The sequence below is a fragment of the Acomys minous genome (assembly GCF_964271855.1).
Source record: "Acomys minous genome assembly, chromosome: 4".
Classification (NCBI taxonomy): domain Eukaryota; kingdom Metazoa; phylum Chordata; class Mammalia; order Rodentia; family Muridae; genus Acomys; species Acomys minous.
Window position 1 is genome coordinate 26,753,531 of NC_140486.1, and position 15,465 is coordinate 26,768,995.

The 15,465-nt window shown below is 51.3% G+C and overlaps 2 protein-coding genes across 5 annotated transcripts in view; one reads left to right on the forward strand and one right to left on the reverse strand.

The window, feature by feature from the left end:
• HMGXB3 (HMG-box containing 3) overlaps positions 1–2,087 on the forward strand; it is a 46,913-nt gene extending 44,826 nt beyond the window's left edge. For all 4 annotated transcript variants that reach the window (XM_084779724.1, XM_084779727.1, XM_084779725.1 and 1 more), the window contains one exon: positions 737–2,087. In XM_084779724.1, coding sequence (XP_084635850.1) covers positions 737–1,192 — 456 coding nt within the window. In that variant the 3' untranslated portion in view covers positions 1,193–2,087. The remainder of the gene's footprint in view (positions 1–736) is intronic.
• A 506-nt stretch (positions 2,088–2,593) lies between these two features.
• CSF1R (colony stimulating factor 1 receptor) overlaps positions 2,594–15,465 on the reverse strand; it is a 34,411-nt gene continuing 21,539 nt past the window's right edge. The window contains exons 8-22 of the mRNA XM_084779729.1: positions 15,113–15,228; positions 14,864–14,984; positions 14,553–14,743; positions 13,170–13,285; positions 8,126–8,252; positions 7,894–7,998; positions 7,552–7,662; positions 6,707–6,869; positions 5,163–5,251; positions 4,949–5,046; positions 4,443–4,565; positions 4,254–4,365; positions 3,519–3,618; positions 3,146–3,254; positions 2,594–3,057 (exon numbers count right to left, since the gene is read on the reverse strand). Of these exons, the coding sequence (XP_084635855.1) occupies positions 2,878–3,057; positions 3,146–3,254; positions 3,519–3,618; positions 4,254–4,365; positions 4,443–4,565; positions 4,949–5,046; positions 5,163–5,251; positions 6,707–6,869; positions 7,552–7,662; positions 7,894–7,998; positions 8,126–8,252; positions 13,170–13,285; positions 14,553–14,743; positions 14,864–14,984; positions 15,113–15,228 (1,861 nt within the window). The 3' untranslated portion in view covers positions 2,594–2,877. The remainder of the gene's footprint in view (positions 3,058–3,145; positions 3,255–3,518; positions 3,619–4,253; positions 4,366–4,442; positions 4,566–4,948; positions 5,047–5,162; positions 5,252–6,706; positions 6,870–7,551; positions 7,663–7,893; positions 7,999–8,125; positions 8,253–13,169; positions 13,286–14,552; positions 14,744–14,863; positions 14,985–15,112; positions 15,229–15,465) is intronic.

Consider the following 15,465-nt stretch of genomic DNA (forward strand, 5'->3'; position numbering starts at 1 on the left):
CAAGAGTGTGCTGTAGAACATGTGTGTTAAGATACAGAAAGTGTCACTTTGCATCCAGCACTATAAGCTAAATAGACGTCTATCTTTTATTGTTTAAGCTGTTTAAGGAAAGTGGAGCCTGGGGTTCAGCACTCAGCACTGATGTTCTCGGATCCTCTGCTTCCAGTAGAAAACAAAAATTAGACCCAGAACAGGAACTGAACTTGGTCAGGGTCACACAGAGCAGTGGCAGAGTCCTTGTCTTTGTGTCTTGGTGCATTGTTCCAGGCGGCAGTTCCTACTAGAGGCATGTGCACTGCAAGGCCTGCCTTTGACCTTGTCTAAAAGAGGCATTAGAAACCGGAGTCATAGGGGAAATGACTACTTCAGTGCACTGTGCGGGGTAAAGGCTTCTGGCTGCTTTGGAACAGACATTCTCGTCATTCCCTGGGGCTCTCTGGCTCTGAGAACTTGTGGTAGAGACCCAAAAAGGTGTGTGACATGTCTCTCAGAGCCACTTCCTCCCATCTCTCTGGTGTCTGCATTGTCCAGGAACAATGATGACAGCTCCTGACTATCGTCTATGCAGGGAGGAGCAGTTTCCTGTGCTCTCTCTTACATGAGGAAACGGGGCATAGGAGACAAGTGTGCATTGGCTCTAGGATTTAAACAGGGCTGCCTGACTCCACGGCTCCTGCTTTCTCCCACAAGTTCTCCATCATTCCTTCTTATGAAGTGCTTCTCTCCTCTCTTGTAGAATGTGTCCTGTCCTGAGCTCTTGGACCAGCATTATTCTGTAGATGTGACAGAAGCAGAAAACTCTGTGCAGCATCCAGTCACTAAGACTGCCACACGGCGTATTGTCCATGCAAACACAAAGCCCGATCCCAGTGACCCTAGTGCTGGCCACCATTCCTTATCACTGTGCCCTGAGCTGGCACCCTATGCCTCCCTTGTGGACAGCAAACTCAGCAGTGTCCGGCAGCGGCCCATTGCCTTTGACAACGCCACCCACTATTACCTCTACAACCGCCTAATGGACTTCCTCACCAGCCGAGAAATCGTCAACCGGCAGATCCATGACATTGTGCAGAGCTGCCAGCCTGGCGAGGTGGTGATTCGTGATACTCTCTATCGCCTTGGGGTTGCTCAAATCAAGACAGAGACGCAGGAGGATGGAGAGGAAGAGGAGGTAGCCTCGGTGGCAGAATAAGACAGGTTATTATGTACAGGGCCTGCACCATCTCTCTCAAGCCATAATATGGCCCTTGCCCAAGGCAGACCTATTGAGGGGACTTGTAGTCCCCCTGTAGGAAGGGCCTCTAACTGCTGGAACTGACCAAAGAGCTCCCATTTCATGAGCACAGTGGGGCCCTCAACCTCTGGGGCTCAGGAGAGGTGCTGGGAAACCTCTACTGAACCTGAGAGAGCATGTGGGAAGGCATGGTATTTTTAAGGAGTAGAGAGTGGTAGAAAGGCTGAAAGCTGGTTGCCCAGGCCCACCACCACCTGGGGTGCTGCATCAGGTGGGGAAGCCATTGAGCTAAGCTGTCACCTGGGAAGGAGCTCTGGCTCCAGTCCTGTGGGCTTCCTAGCCTATTGCCTTTGACTAGGGGCCTTGTTGGCTTATTCACTCTTGGGGGTCCCTTTGGACCTTCATTCTGCCTAAAGAAGGGGTGCATTCTTTTTTTCCTCCAGCTCTCCTTGTTCCCACAACTTGGGGCAGCTCTGGAGGGAGGAACAGTCAGTTCTAGCTCCCTCTAAGACTCTCTGCCCTGGCTCGGGGGAAGGGATCCTTCCTTCTTTCTCTGGCCGCTGCTACTGTACTCTACATCCTCTGGGCCCTAGGACCCTCACCACAGAGGGGATGTGGCCCACGGTTGTGACATAGCTGGCAAACAGTAGGAAAACTCCCTTCTGTGAAGGGGAAGCAGATAGGGCCATAAGCAAACAGCAACACTGGCTCAGGTGCCCATGGTTTGCTTAGGGCCCGGGATTAGCCGAGTGCTATTTAATTTATTGAGAGGGTGGGATAGGTGGCTTTCCCTCTCGTTCTTCCCCCAACAAGAATAAAGTTTATTAAATTATCTGGTTTTGATGAAGCAAGAGCCAGTTGAATGCTCATTGTGCCCTCTTGCTCTGGAAATGGGCGCTTGTTGGTCACTTCTCATGAGGGATGGGTGGAAGAGGTCTATGGAACATGTATACACCTGTGTGCAGCAAAAATCCAGACACTTCTGTGTTAATGCTGTTAGTTTAATGTTAACTGTTAATGAGGACAAGTCAGCTTGGAGAGGAGCACTCAGTATTTGCTTAGTGTGGCCAGCCCTGCACCAAGGTCCCATGCCTTCCAGCCTAGAGTGACAGGGCAGCAGATAGAACCCCCCTCACTTTTAGCTGCCACTTGGCTCATGCTAGCAGTACAAGATCAGGGTGAGACAGGACTATAGTGAAAGCCAGGAGTGGAGACCAGCCCTGTGAGCTTAGAAGGGAGCCCGCCCCAAGAAGCTGGTCTGAGCATGCGTCAGGGAGGCAAGTCCTCCTCTTACCTATAGCCTTGGGAACCTTGTCTTGTTCTGAGACACAAATCAGTTTTTCCATAGAAACACAAGAGTTAGGGACAGGGGTTCTTTCAAGTGGGAACAGAATAAAGAAAGTGAACTAGGGGTGCACCAATTGGCATAGTAAATACAGGTTAGCACTGTGAAAACCCCACTGGCAGTGATGGCCCAGGCTCTGGGAATGGGGGCCTCTGACCTCCCCAGACCCCTCAATGTTCTGAAGTTGCAGAGCTGGGCCAAGCTGAGGACAAAGTTCATATGTTCTCCCCATGTTGCCCATCCATGGAGGAGGTAGAGCTGGGACGTGGGGGAGCAGCAGCTCTCCCACTGTCCCACTTCAGCAGAACTGGTAATTGTTGGGCTGCAACAGGGGCTGGGCAATATCCACTGGCTCACAACAGGCCAGGTGCTCACTTGAGCTCTCCTCCTCTGGTTCGCTGCTGCTGCCGCCGCCGCCGCTCCCGCCACCACCACCACTGTCACTGCTGCTGCTGCTGCTTGGCAGGTTTGCATAGTCCTGAGAGTGGAGAAGCCAGAGACAGTCAGCTGAAACTTTGCAGGCCCAGCCCGCCCTAGCCAGCCAGGCACTACTCCATTCCTCTTACCCGCTCTCTCCTGTCCAGCTGAGCCTGTTCCTGCAGAAGGAAACAGATCTGCTGGAAGGTGGGTCTGTGAGTAGGCTCCAGGTCCCAGCAGGACTGCATGATGCTGTATCTGAAGACAGAACAAAGGCTATCTATGTCAAGCCCCTCAGGGCACATACATCGATAGGGAGATCTACCTAGTGAGGGAACCCCAACACTAGTCAAAAGTAGGTTTGGGGGCTAGAGGTATGACCCAGTGGATGGAACCTCAAAAATTCACTAAAGATGGAAGCCTGGCTCTGGAGGCTTCTAGACAAAGACAAGGGCCGCATGCTCTTCCAACAGCTGCCCAAACCCTAGGGCTCCTTTTGCCTCCCAGGGTGCTTTTGCGTACATGTTCTTTGGTGCAAATGCAGGCTGGGCCATTTGGTATCCATCCTTCACCAGTTTGTAGAACTTGTTGTTCACCAGGATGCCTGGGTAGGGGTTCAGACCTACAAAAAGCCAGGATCATATAAGAGACCACACACTCTTTCTACCCCACCCACGTGCATCTCAGGAAGTGTAAAGGTCCCATCCTAGGTGTAGTCGTAGAGCAGAAAGAAAACGCAGTACCCAGGGCTTCCTAGGTGCCGCATTATGCAGTAAGACAACAGCCCTTCAGCCCCTCATTACCAACCACACAGAGTCCAGCACAGGCTTTGGAAGTACACAGAACAAAACCCAGATTGTGAATCAGTAAAGGGGCAATACCTGAAGACCACTTGGTAGTGCAGTTGAGCACTCAGCACAAAGGCCCTGTGCCTAGTCCCCAGTAAATGGGAGCTAAAAGGGGACAAGGTGCGTCTTCAATAGTATATAGGCAGATGTCTAAGGGGCAAGAACATTCTAGGTAACAGGTACTGCAGAGCAGAGGCAAGTGAGGGAAGGACTCAGGAAATGTGCATTGGCTGGAGGGTCTGAACAGCACATAGGTGCCGCCGTGCTGGTTCAAGAGTCCTCACCAGCCCTTGCTCTGTCTTGACACCAGGCATCTGACTAGATTTCGTCGGTGAGGTTTAAGACACCAGTGGAGTAGCCAAAGACAGATTAGCCCTAGGCTGGACCTGGAGCAGGCTTAGCAGCTCACCAAGTGAGAAGATCTCCCAGAGGAGGATGCCGTAGGACCACACGTCACTCTGGACTGTGTAGATGCAGTCAAAGATGCTCTCTGGGGCCATCCACTTCACAGGCAGGCGGGCCTGGCAGGACAGTACCATGTCACATGAGGGCTCTCCACAGCCTGCCCAACCAGCCACACTCCTCTCTCGGCACTCACGTTGCCCTTGACGACATAATTGGAGTCATTCATGATGTCCCTAGCCAGCCCAAAGTCCCCGATCTTGGCCACATGTCCGCTGGTCAACAGCACGTTTCGAGCTGCTACATCCCGGTGGATGCACTGAGGAAAACATGAAAAGATTAGTCTGTTTAATCTCCCCCTAAGGCCTGAGGTGGGGAGGAAGGAACAAGAGGTCCTTGGTCCCTGACTAAGGGGCGGATACAGACAGGTTTTGGCAGTCTACTCTCTACTCCTGTCTAAACCTGTGCCCCACAGCCCTGTCTCCAGTACCCCCTCTGGCCCTCTGAGCAGGCATATCAGGGCTGGGACCAAGCCTCCAAAAGGAGCCCGCTGAGCACTGCTTCCTCCCTGTGCCTCCTGAGGCCCTCTGTACCTTGTGCTCTCTCTCACACTCATTCTTCCGTTCCTTCTCTGGGCCGTCTCCCCTCCCTTTCCTCATTGCCACAGCCAGCAGGATCCAGCCTCCCCAGACCCAGACTCACGTTTTTAGAAGCAAGGAAAGCCATGCCCTGAGCCACTTGGCTGGAGAAGCGCAGCAGGTCCCAGAGCTCCAGTGGCTGGCTGGCCTCTGTGGCCAGATCTGGGGTAGGAAAAGGCATAAGGCAACCCTGTCACCCCCCTGCTCCTCCTCAACCCCAGTCCTTGGCGCCTAGGCCCATCCACCCTTCTCTTCCCCTCATCCTGGTACCTCCGCACCTTGCTCAAAGAAGGAGTCATTTGAAGAAGTAGAGACAGGCCTCATCTCCACGTAGGTGTCTACACCCTGACTAGAGAAGCCACTGTCCCTGGGTTGGAAAGAGAATTGGGAAATGATCTCATCACTGCACTGCATAGCCCCAGCCATTGTCCTTCAGCTGTCCAGTCTCCCTTAGTCACTTAGCAGAGGAGAATGCAAGTGGCATGCATCAGCTTGACTGTCCACTACAAAGTGAGTCTAGGACAACCAAGGCTACACAGAGAAACCTTGTCTCAAAAAAAAAAAATCACTTAGCTTTAAATGTCCCCCATTCCCAGAGCAGCCACTCACATCATTAAATTTGCCCAGGTCTAAAGGAACTTAAACTGGCTCAAGGCATATGAGACTCCAGGGGGTTTCTTTTAGTGAAGATAATGTTTCTGTAGGTTTGGATGAACAGGCAACACCCAAAGATGCCCAGGCACTAGGTGACAGGCCACCTGAAGATACACAGCCCTACCCTGAACAGCCATGACTGATGCTGATCAGCCTGCCAAATCTGGTTTGCTGGCAGCTGCTCACCACCTCAATTTTCCCCATACCCTCAGGTTCCCAGAAAGAAAAAACCATACATCTGTAATAGCGTAACTTGGGACCCACAGGTAGGACCCATTTAGATGGCAGGCCGCTTGCTCCTGAAGTGTCCCACACTAGGGATGCTCTGCCCGTCTGCATACTTGCAGAAGGAAGCTAGGGCACCTCTTCTCCCTTTGGGTCCCTCAGTCTTAGCAGCTGCCAGTGCCTACACCATAAGCACATCCTCCTAGTTCTGAGCATGGCCTGATCCCAGTAGTCTAACGCTATGACCCAACCTGCCATGACCCGACAGAGACTCCAACTTAAAATATAGCAGGCATAGCCCAGGTTCCGCCTCTGCCCCATTGGCGAGCAACATGAAACTTGTTTCTTCCTCTCTCTGCTTCCTCATGTGGCTTTGTCTGTAGCCTCTGGTGGCTTCCAGGAATCACAGAACAGAAGACTGTGAGAGGTTCAACATTCCGTTGGCTCATCCAAGGAAACCAAGATCTGAGTGGACCAGGAACCTCACTGTGGGCCAGGCTGTTTTCCTACCTCCATTCAACAATTAATAAACTCTCTTCTTACTTCCCCCCAGAGGTGTGGAGACAGGTCAGCCACTCCTGAGTGGAGTGTGTCCTACAGCCCCCACAGACATGCCATGGGGCAAACAGGAGCAAGCATTTCCTCAGGTCCTCCAATCTCTGGCCAGGGCTCCAAGTTTGGGCCTGGGAGGATCTTCCCACATATAAAGGGGATGCGTTCACAAACAAACCCATCTCTAAGCTTTGAGCCACCCATCTTTGCCTTCCACATTCCTGGACAATGGGAGGGGTTCAGATATTTGTTGAACAATGGGAATGCGTTGTAAGAAAGCAGAGTTGCGTTAAAGCCTGGGTAGGTATTCCTCATGAAACAGATGGGGCTATGTGCCCACCCCCTTCCCATCCTGCCCTACTTTCTGTCCCGTCCTTTGCCAGGGAGCTACCTTCTCACGTATTTCTTCTCCAGGTGGACGTTCTTGTAGCTGGAATCCCCTTCGGGGTCCTGACCAGGACTCAGGCTAGGGCCCAGCATGACCTCGGCCTTCCTTCGCAGGAAGTTGAGAAGGTCACCATAGCAGCAGTATTCAGTAATGACCAGGACAGGCCCTAAGGCAGTCAGAAGGGTGAGGGGTGGGGTGGGGTGAGGGAGGTGTACCCCAAGGCTCCACCTCTCCATGTGAACAGGGGGCCCCTGGCCTGGGAAGCAGTACACCCAAGTTCTAATCCTGCCTCTGGAACAGGCTTCTCTATGCCTTCATAACTCCATTTGTATAAAGCCAATGAAAACTTACAAAACTTTCAAAGAGTTTAGCTTAGCCTAGTGTGGTGATGCTTGCTTGTAATCTCAGCCCTCAGAGGTGGGGTGAGACAAGAAGATCCCAAGTTTAAGGCCAGCCTGGGATACATAGGAAATTCCAAAGCATCCTGGACTAAAATAAGACTGTCTCAAAAAAAAGAAAAAAGGAGATTTTAGCTCAAAAAATTCTTTCTTTAGAGGAGAGGCGATAATGAAGAGGAGAGAAACAATTTGGAGTTTTGGGACATGCAGGTCTGGGGTAAGGGCTTTTTAAAAATTTAGGGGTTTCATGTTAAATCTCCTGTGGGTGGATTCAGGTAGCTAGCTGCATCACCTATAAGCAGCTCCTGCTCTGAGTCCAGGCTTAGGAATATCAGAGCTTTGGAGACAAGGATCCCACAGGCACTTAGCACAGATGTGGAAGGGAAGCCAGATGTCCAGAAACCCTTAGATCCCCAAGACCCTGAGTCCCCATTCCTGCACGGCTCTTACCTCCATGAGTGCACGCTCCCAGGAGGTTGACTATATTCTCATGCTGTCCCAGGTGACTCATGATCTTCAGTTCTGACATTAGGGCCTCCTTCTCATCAGTATGGGCTGTGGCTGGGAGATGGGACCCGCAAGTCAGACCAAGCAGGGGGGCACCCAGAGACCCAGAGGGATCAGAGTCCAAAAAAGGGAGGGGAAATGCAGGTATACAAATGCGAGGGAGGGAGGGAGGGAGGGAGGGAGGGCTAAAAGTGTGGAAAGCACCTCTTGTGACAGCAGAACCAGACTTGTCGCAGACACCAGTCCCCAATCCCCATCCCCCGTGCCACACCTCCTCCCACTCACATTTCAGCATCTTCACCGCCACCTTCAGCACTGCATCTTCTTTGCCCAGACCAAACGCTGTGGCCTCCACCACCTTCCCAAAGGCACCAGCTCCAAGAGTCTTACCTGTCATACACAGAGGAGCTCCTTAGGCTCCTGAGGCCCACAGGGTCCCTGCAGCCCCCATCTGCCCCATGATGGGGCACATCAGAGGTCACAGAGTGCTGGTGCTCTCATGCTCTCGCTCTCTCACCAAACTGCAGGTTGTTCCTGGGGAACTCCCACTTCTCGTTGTAAGGTAACTGGGTGGGGTCAATGAAGGTGTAGCTGTTGCCCTCGTAGCTCTCGATGATCTTCCAGCGCACATGATATTTTGGCTTCTGCAGAAGGAAAAGCAGAGGCTTGGGTTCCTGGTCTAGCAGAGGGGACATTGCATCTCCCCTCCCAAGAGCATGGGAGGACAATCCTGAATGTGCTGAGAGGACCATGGCATCTTGTGGGCACAGCATCAAAAGCTAGTCCTGCCTTACCATGTGACCTTCCTTTCTCTAAGCCTCAGTTTCCTTAGCTGTTCATTCAAAGATAATTCCTGAAAGCCTTGGGAACTCTGAGTGTGGTAATTCCTGGATCAAGATAGAAAGTAGAAGTTGAGAACTATCCATTCTCTCATCCAGGCAATTTATGTCCTTGGTTTTGTTTTGGGTGCTATGGATTGGGCTAGGGCCTTATATGTGCACAAATATACACTGTACAACTAAGCTACCCTCCAACCTTACTTTTATCCTCAAATTATAGTCAAATATAAAGAACAGAAAATGTACCATCCCAAACATTTCAAGTGCACACCTCAGTAGTATTGAGTGCATTTACACTGATAGGAAACCAATTTCCAGAACTCTTTTGCTCTTGTACCCAGTGAGTATCCTACTCTCCTCTCTTTCTAGCCACGAGAGACATGACTCTACTTTGTGTCTAATAGTTTTATTGTTGTGAGTGCTTGCTGTAAGTGGGATCATGCAGTATCTTTTGTGACGGACTTCTTTTACCAAGCATCATTCCATCATCCCATCTGTGCTGAGGTCAGAATTCACTCTTTTCCAGGCTGAATTAATATAGCCATGTAGATATTTTACTGAGTGTTTGCTTCTATCATGCATGAGAAATTCATTATTGAATGAGGCAAACTCTTGGCCCCGTGGGTTTGGCATTTGAGTGGCTTGGAGAGGCATTCAACTTAACTATATATAGTTATAGATAGAAAACCATCAAATGACGCAGCAAAAGATGTGCAAATAATATCAAGTCTAGCTGGACATGGTGAGGCATGCCACCTTTAATCCCAGGACTCAGAGAGGCAGAGGCAGGTGGATCTTTGTGAGTTCAAGGCCAACCTGGTCTGCAGAGGGAGTTCCAGGATAGCCAGGGAAACCCTGTCTCCAAAACCACCAACAACAACTATAGTGTCAAGTCTGTTATGGAGATAACCAGCTACTTTCTGAATAGAATTGAGGCTACAGGAGAGACGCCACATCTAGTTCTGTAATCTTGGTTAAAGCTCCAGCTAAGGGGCATTCTTAGCCCTAGTGGGGACTGTATAGCTGCTGCTTTGCTGAATGGATATGACATGCCTGTCAATTAACCTTCTAAATAATTCCATTTATCCCCATAGGTCAGCACTGTTCTCAGCCTTGGGTAGAGAAGCTGCTGTCTGCTACAGTCAGAAGTAACTGCAGAGACTCAATGACTAGGCAGGGTGTTGAAAGTGAGTGACTGTTGAACGTTGCTCAGCTGTAGATGAGACATGTTTCCCTCCAAGGCTCAAAGGACACCATAGGAAAGGATTCAAGAGGTGGGGTGGGGTGGAGTGTTATGGAATCTTGTCTTCTGCATGACATGCTGTTGTCTTGAACTCACAGCAGCTGTGTGTACCTGCCTAAGACCTGGACAGAGTTAGTCCTATCAACATCCTGGCATGGAGGAGGGTCACACGTGTCTCCTCCCTAAGCATCTTTACGCAGTTAATGATTACTGGGCATGGGAGAGACATTTTCTTCCGTTGTCTAGCCGTTCTCTGCAAATAACTTCTCACCTACGCTTCTGTAAGCAACCCTAATGAAACATATGCATACGGATGAGCACACAAACGCACACAGATATATACATACACATATGCGCACACATATGCACACAAAATAAAAGTGGAGTTTGGGGAGAGAAAGGGACCAGAGGGTATGGGAAAGGGACAAGAGAAGGTAATGGAAAGTAAATATGATTAATATAATCAATAAACATTACATGTTTAAAATATCATATAAAATCCATTATCTATAATTCATATGTAGTAACAAATGTCTTTAAAATGTTTTTAAAATTTAGTGTCATGAAGTCAACAAAGAGGGTGACAGGACAGAGAGGGATGTAAGATGTGCAAGAAGAGTCTATGAGGAGCCAGAACGAAGAATGGTCCAGGCGTAGAGTACACAAGTGCTGGACAGCCATGACATAGGTGCAGTCCTGACAAACTTGGGACAGGCAGGTGACAGATGTGGACCAGGGCATGCAAGGAGAACATCCAGGCGGGAAGGTCAGGAGTGCTGTAAGACTCTCTAAGGAGAAGGAAGAGGTGCTGAGGCAGGGCCCTCTGATAGAGGGTGCCCGGCACATTACCCCTGAGGTTCTCAGTGGCCCTTCAACCCAGCTAAGGCTAGGGTCTTGGCAGGAGGGAGCAAGTATCTCCTCGCCTTTTTCCTGTCTCCGGGGCAGCTGCACGAGGGCGGCACGCCAAGAGCTGCCCTGAAAAATGCTGAGGGAAGGCCACATGTAGGCGAAAGTGGAAGCTAGGATGGTCGAGGACACGGAGAACTTGGGTCAACGGACCAACTTACTGTTCAAGTCAGGCCTCGGGGACAGGGACTGGGCTGTGTCTAGCAGCCGAGGCCCACCCTTCAAGGGTGCTTCAGCGAGAGGAGCTAACGGATGCATGAGTAAGTGTTGGTGAGGAAGTAGCCAGTCACTGAAGTCTTACAAGCAGAAGAGATTTTACATAACTACAAAAAAGAACGTCTAGCTGGATGTCTGAGAGAAAAGACTATAGTTAGACATAAGGGAGAACATCCAGTTGGGTAGATAGCACACACTGCAATCCTTGGGAGATGGAAGGAGATCTGGTGTTCAAGGCCAGCCTTAGCTACAGGAGTTTGAGGCCATCCTCAGAACTATAGAAGGCCTAGTCCTCAAAACAAAGCAAACCCAAACAAACAAATACAAAATACCACTTGCAGCAGCAACAACAACAGCAAAGCAGGCACATGTTATGGCTTGGAGAAAGTGGCTGAAGTGAGATCTGAGGAGGAACTCCCTCCGGCTGGGTGACCCCCTCCTGTCACTTCCATCCTCCATCTCCAGGAGCCTCTGTGGCTGCGACTGTTTTTCTTCTTGCCACTTCTGCTTCCCCTGTTCCTCTGCAGCTGGGCTGAGTCAGCCTTCCCACCTCTGCCCAGGCAATGTTGGAAGGGACGGTCTGAGGGGGAGGGGAGATTCGGCTGGAAGCTCACATGTCTGGATCCATGATGCTAGCGCTGAACCCCTGCCATCTCCAGGGGACTTTAGCGGCTGTTCTTGTGAAGGTGAAGGTGCAGGGTCCCCTCCTGGAAGGAGGGGTGACTGGAATGCCAGCTACAGGGGCCTCCTGAGCCTTTCCTGGGAGCTGGGTCTGGCTAAATCCTCACTGCGTTATCAATTCACACTCACTATCCCTAAAGCCCAAGGTCCGCCTCTAATTTCCTGACAGGGATTGAAGAGGGCAAGGAAACATCAGGTCTTGGTCACCCTCCCCATCAAGTCTATGGTCTGTGGGGTAGGTATAGAGGCTGGAGGAGGTGGAGACCAGAGCACTTCCCACACTGGAAGCTCTACAGACCCCCCTGGGCCCAGAATCTCCCCAGTGGCCTCTTCTTGATCCTACCCTTCCCTCCTCTGCACCCATCATCCTCTCTTCCTTTGTCCCTATCCCCAGGGCCAGCTGACTCCTGTCCTTTCCTCCTTCCCTGTCCACTCCCCCACTGTTGTGGTTTCTGTTTGTCAATAGAAGGTGATGGTGATGGCTCAGCCCTGAGCAGAAACCACCCTTCCACCACAGGCCTCTTCTCACCCAGGCCTGGGAGATAAAGACAGAGGAGACCAAGTCTTCTCTGAAGAGGCTGGCTAGAAGACAAATGCTCACAGCCCTGACTCTTTCAGGTTGTTTCCTCAGGAGCATCGCAGCCAGTAGACATCAAGTAGAGGTGGGGGTCGGGGGAGGAGGGCAGAAAGAAGCCTGAGGCTGCAGGTCCCCCGGGCCTTGGGCTGCTTCAGAAGCAGTTAAATCTCTGGGTGGGAAACAAGAAGGTATCTTGGAGTAATATATTAAAAAATGGTGCTGTGGAGAGCTGAGGTGCCCTAGACCACTATCAGGTGAGGCCAGTCAGTCAAGGCAGAAAGGGCTGTGGGATCCTGTTGCTTGAGTACCAGAGACAGCTTTTTTTGTTTGTTTGTTTGTTTTGTTTTGTTTTTCGAGACGGGGTTTCTCTGTGTAGCCTTGACTGCCCTAGGCTCACTTTGTAGACTGGGTCGGCCTTGAACTCACAGCGATCTCCCTGCCTTGGCCTCCCAAGTGCTGGAATTAAAGGCATGTGCCGCCACACCCGGCTCAGAGATAGCTTTTAGTTCTACATCAGGAAGGACTGTGTTTCTCCAAGCACTAGGTAGCCATGACAGTGACTAAGCCACATCTAGGTGGCAAGTAGCACCCAGAAACCACTCTGGTGTGTGGTCAAGGAGATACCAGCTTTAGCCACACTCCCATCCCAATGTGCATGAGCTAACTGGGTCTGCGGCCAACTTCCTCCTTGCATGGAAGTGCAGGTTACACCACTGAGTTCTGCCTTAGACACCCCACCTCTCCTCTATACATATGGGTTGGAGAATCTCCATGACAACCTGCCACCATGAACCCCATTTTACTGATGGAGAAATGAGCATCAACATACTCCTGTCCTATGGCCCCATAGGCAGAGCCAGGCAAGACCAGGAACCTTTTAGGCACACCCTCACTTTTACACCTTCTCCTGCCCCCAGGAGTAAAGTTTAGGATTACAAAGGCAGGATCTCCTTGGTGCCAGCACATGCTGACACACAGCAGACTCTCATTGAAGAGCTCTAGCTTCATGACAGCCTGTCAGAATGAGGGGACATGAGCAGGGACCATTCACGTCTGGCTCCCTCAGGGGGGCCTGGCCCAACTCTGCTGCCCAACTCACCTGCTTGTACTTGTACAACAGCAGCAACAGCAATAGCAGCAGCAGAGACATGACAGATATACAGGCCACCACCACTGGAGTGAACAGGGACTCATCAGGGAGCTTCCTGCTTCCTTCTGGAAGAGGAGGACAGAGGAGTGAGTAGGAGGGGACACCTGGACATAGCCTCCCCCCTCCCCTCTCCTGGGGCATGAGAACTCTGTCCCAGGCCAGCTCAGTGCCCAGCCACTGCTTCCATGCCAGCCCCGGGATGGAGCTTCACCATTCACATCGACGGGCAGACAGGCCTTCTGAGGGTTACACCCAAATCCTTCGCAGCTTTCCTGCAGCTTCCCTGTGTGTCCTTAAGAGCTCAGCGGCCTTCCGAGTTTGAAAGGCAGCTCAGGAGTCCCAGGTCTCCTCTTCCTGACCTCTAATCCTAAGTCATCTTGATATGATAGGAAGGACACAGTTCATTTTCATGCCCGCCGAGGAGCATGAGTGACACCAAACTTGGATGTCTCTGAACATCTCCGGTGTGCCATCCTTCCAAAATGAGGGAAGATGGGACTTTGCTACTAGAGGAGTGAGGGGGGTGAGGGAGACAATGCTAGTACAATGCCAGCATTCTTCACTACTTACAGTTGCCACAATCAGCAATGACACAGATCATTCACGGACAGGAGGGGCAATGGGCCTGGCAGCAACTGCTCCAGGTTAGTGACTGGAGGACATAGTGACATAATCTCTTAGTCAAGCAGAAACCAAGGGCCTGCCCTTCAATCTGGATTGAAAGCCTCACCCAGGCCCTGACACAGTAGGTTCTAAATCCTAGCCCTGAGGAGAATGAGGGCTTCTGAGACCAAGAACAGGTGCAAGCTCTGTATCAGCACTGGGCAAGCCCTTGCACAACAGCCCTGAGTGGGTAGGACCGTGTTTCATGATAGTGCAGGGTCAAGGAGCAATGGGGAGCTCCAGAGAGATGGAGAAAGCCTCTATCCCTGGACTTAGGATGATCTGTATTTCTTCAACTCCTCTCTCCCTCACATGAACTAAAATGCAGGGAGCAGGAGCCAAAGGATCAGACTGTTGGACCAGCTTGCTTCAGGGGTTTCTATCTCTGTCTCTCTCAGTCTTTCTCAGTCTCTGTCTGGATCTCTCTGTCTCATTTTCCTCCTATTCCCTGACCTTGCCCTTTCCTCTTCAGTCCCCAATGATGGACTCTGGGCCTCTCCATGTAGCTGTCTCTGGAGTTCTGTGGCTCAGGGTTAGCCAAGGTGACCCAGAGGTATAACTCAGCACAGCTAGAGTCTTCAAGTAGGAATCCTTGGGTGCAGAGGCAAGCAGTCTTGTCTCCACAGGCCGGATGCCCATTCTGGCTGAGGAGGAGGGCTGATAGGTTACCTGGAAAGATGGCCCTGAGAGACTGAGAGCTGTTCCCCACACTGTTGTGGGCTCTGCAAGCATAAGTCGTGTTGTGCTTGGAGGTCCCAACAAGCAGTTGGCTCTCAATGATCATTTTGTGGAAGGGCTTCTGACTCAGGACTCTGGTGTGGGTATCATTCCAGATCTGCAAGGCCTGGGCCTCCTCACATCTGAAAAGAATAGACTTTGACTAAGACTTCAGGGTTTCCCATATCAGCATCCCCTCCGCCCCCGGTCATGGCTGCCCCACCCAGAGGCTCAGCCTAAGGAGGGAAGCCAAACCCACTGACCTATTGGTGTGGCCCCTACACTCCATCCATGTCACGTTGGGCTTAGGGTACCCAGAGACAACACATGACAGGACACCAGAGCCATTCACAGGTATCCATGTAACATGGACTTCTGGGGGGTCTGAGGAGGAAAGAAAGTTTGGAGGAGGGCAGGATCAGCCTTCAGGACATGGTCTCTGTCTCTTGACCATCTGCCCTGAACCCACTACCCTCACACCCAAACCTGGGCAGCCTGTCCCTCTCACTCACATCGCAGGGTGAGCTCAAAGGTCAGATTACTCCAGCCTCCTTTGTTTTGTGCCATTAAGGAGTACTGGCCAGCCTCTGTACTCTTTACACGGTTCAGGAAGAGCGTGAATGAGTACCTGCAAGACAGCCAAGAGATGCTACTGTTATTAGCGGGCATCACATGCAGGGAAGAGGCACACCTCTTGTTATAGTTGCAGGGCACAGAGGCCTTGTCTGAGCCAGGTCCTCAGGAGTGGACCATCAATACAGGAGAAGCCACCTACCCGCGTCATTCACTGTCCTCTCATCTAAGAGCATTCTTTGTCCCAACCCCCAAAGGCTTACTAGGAATGTCTGCAAGGTCCTGGGAGGAG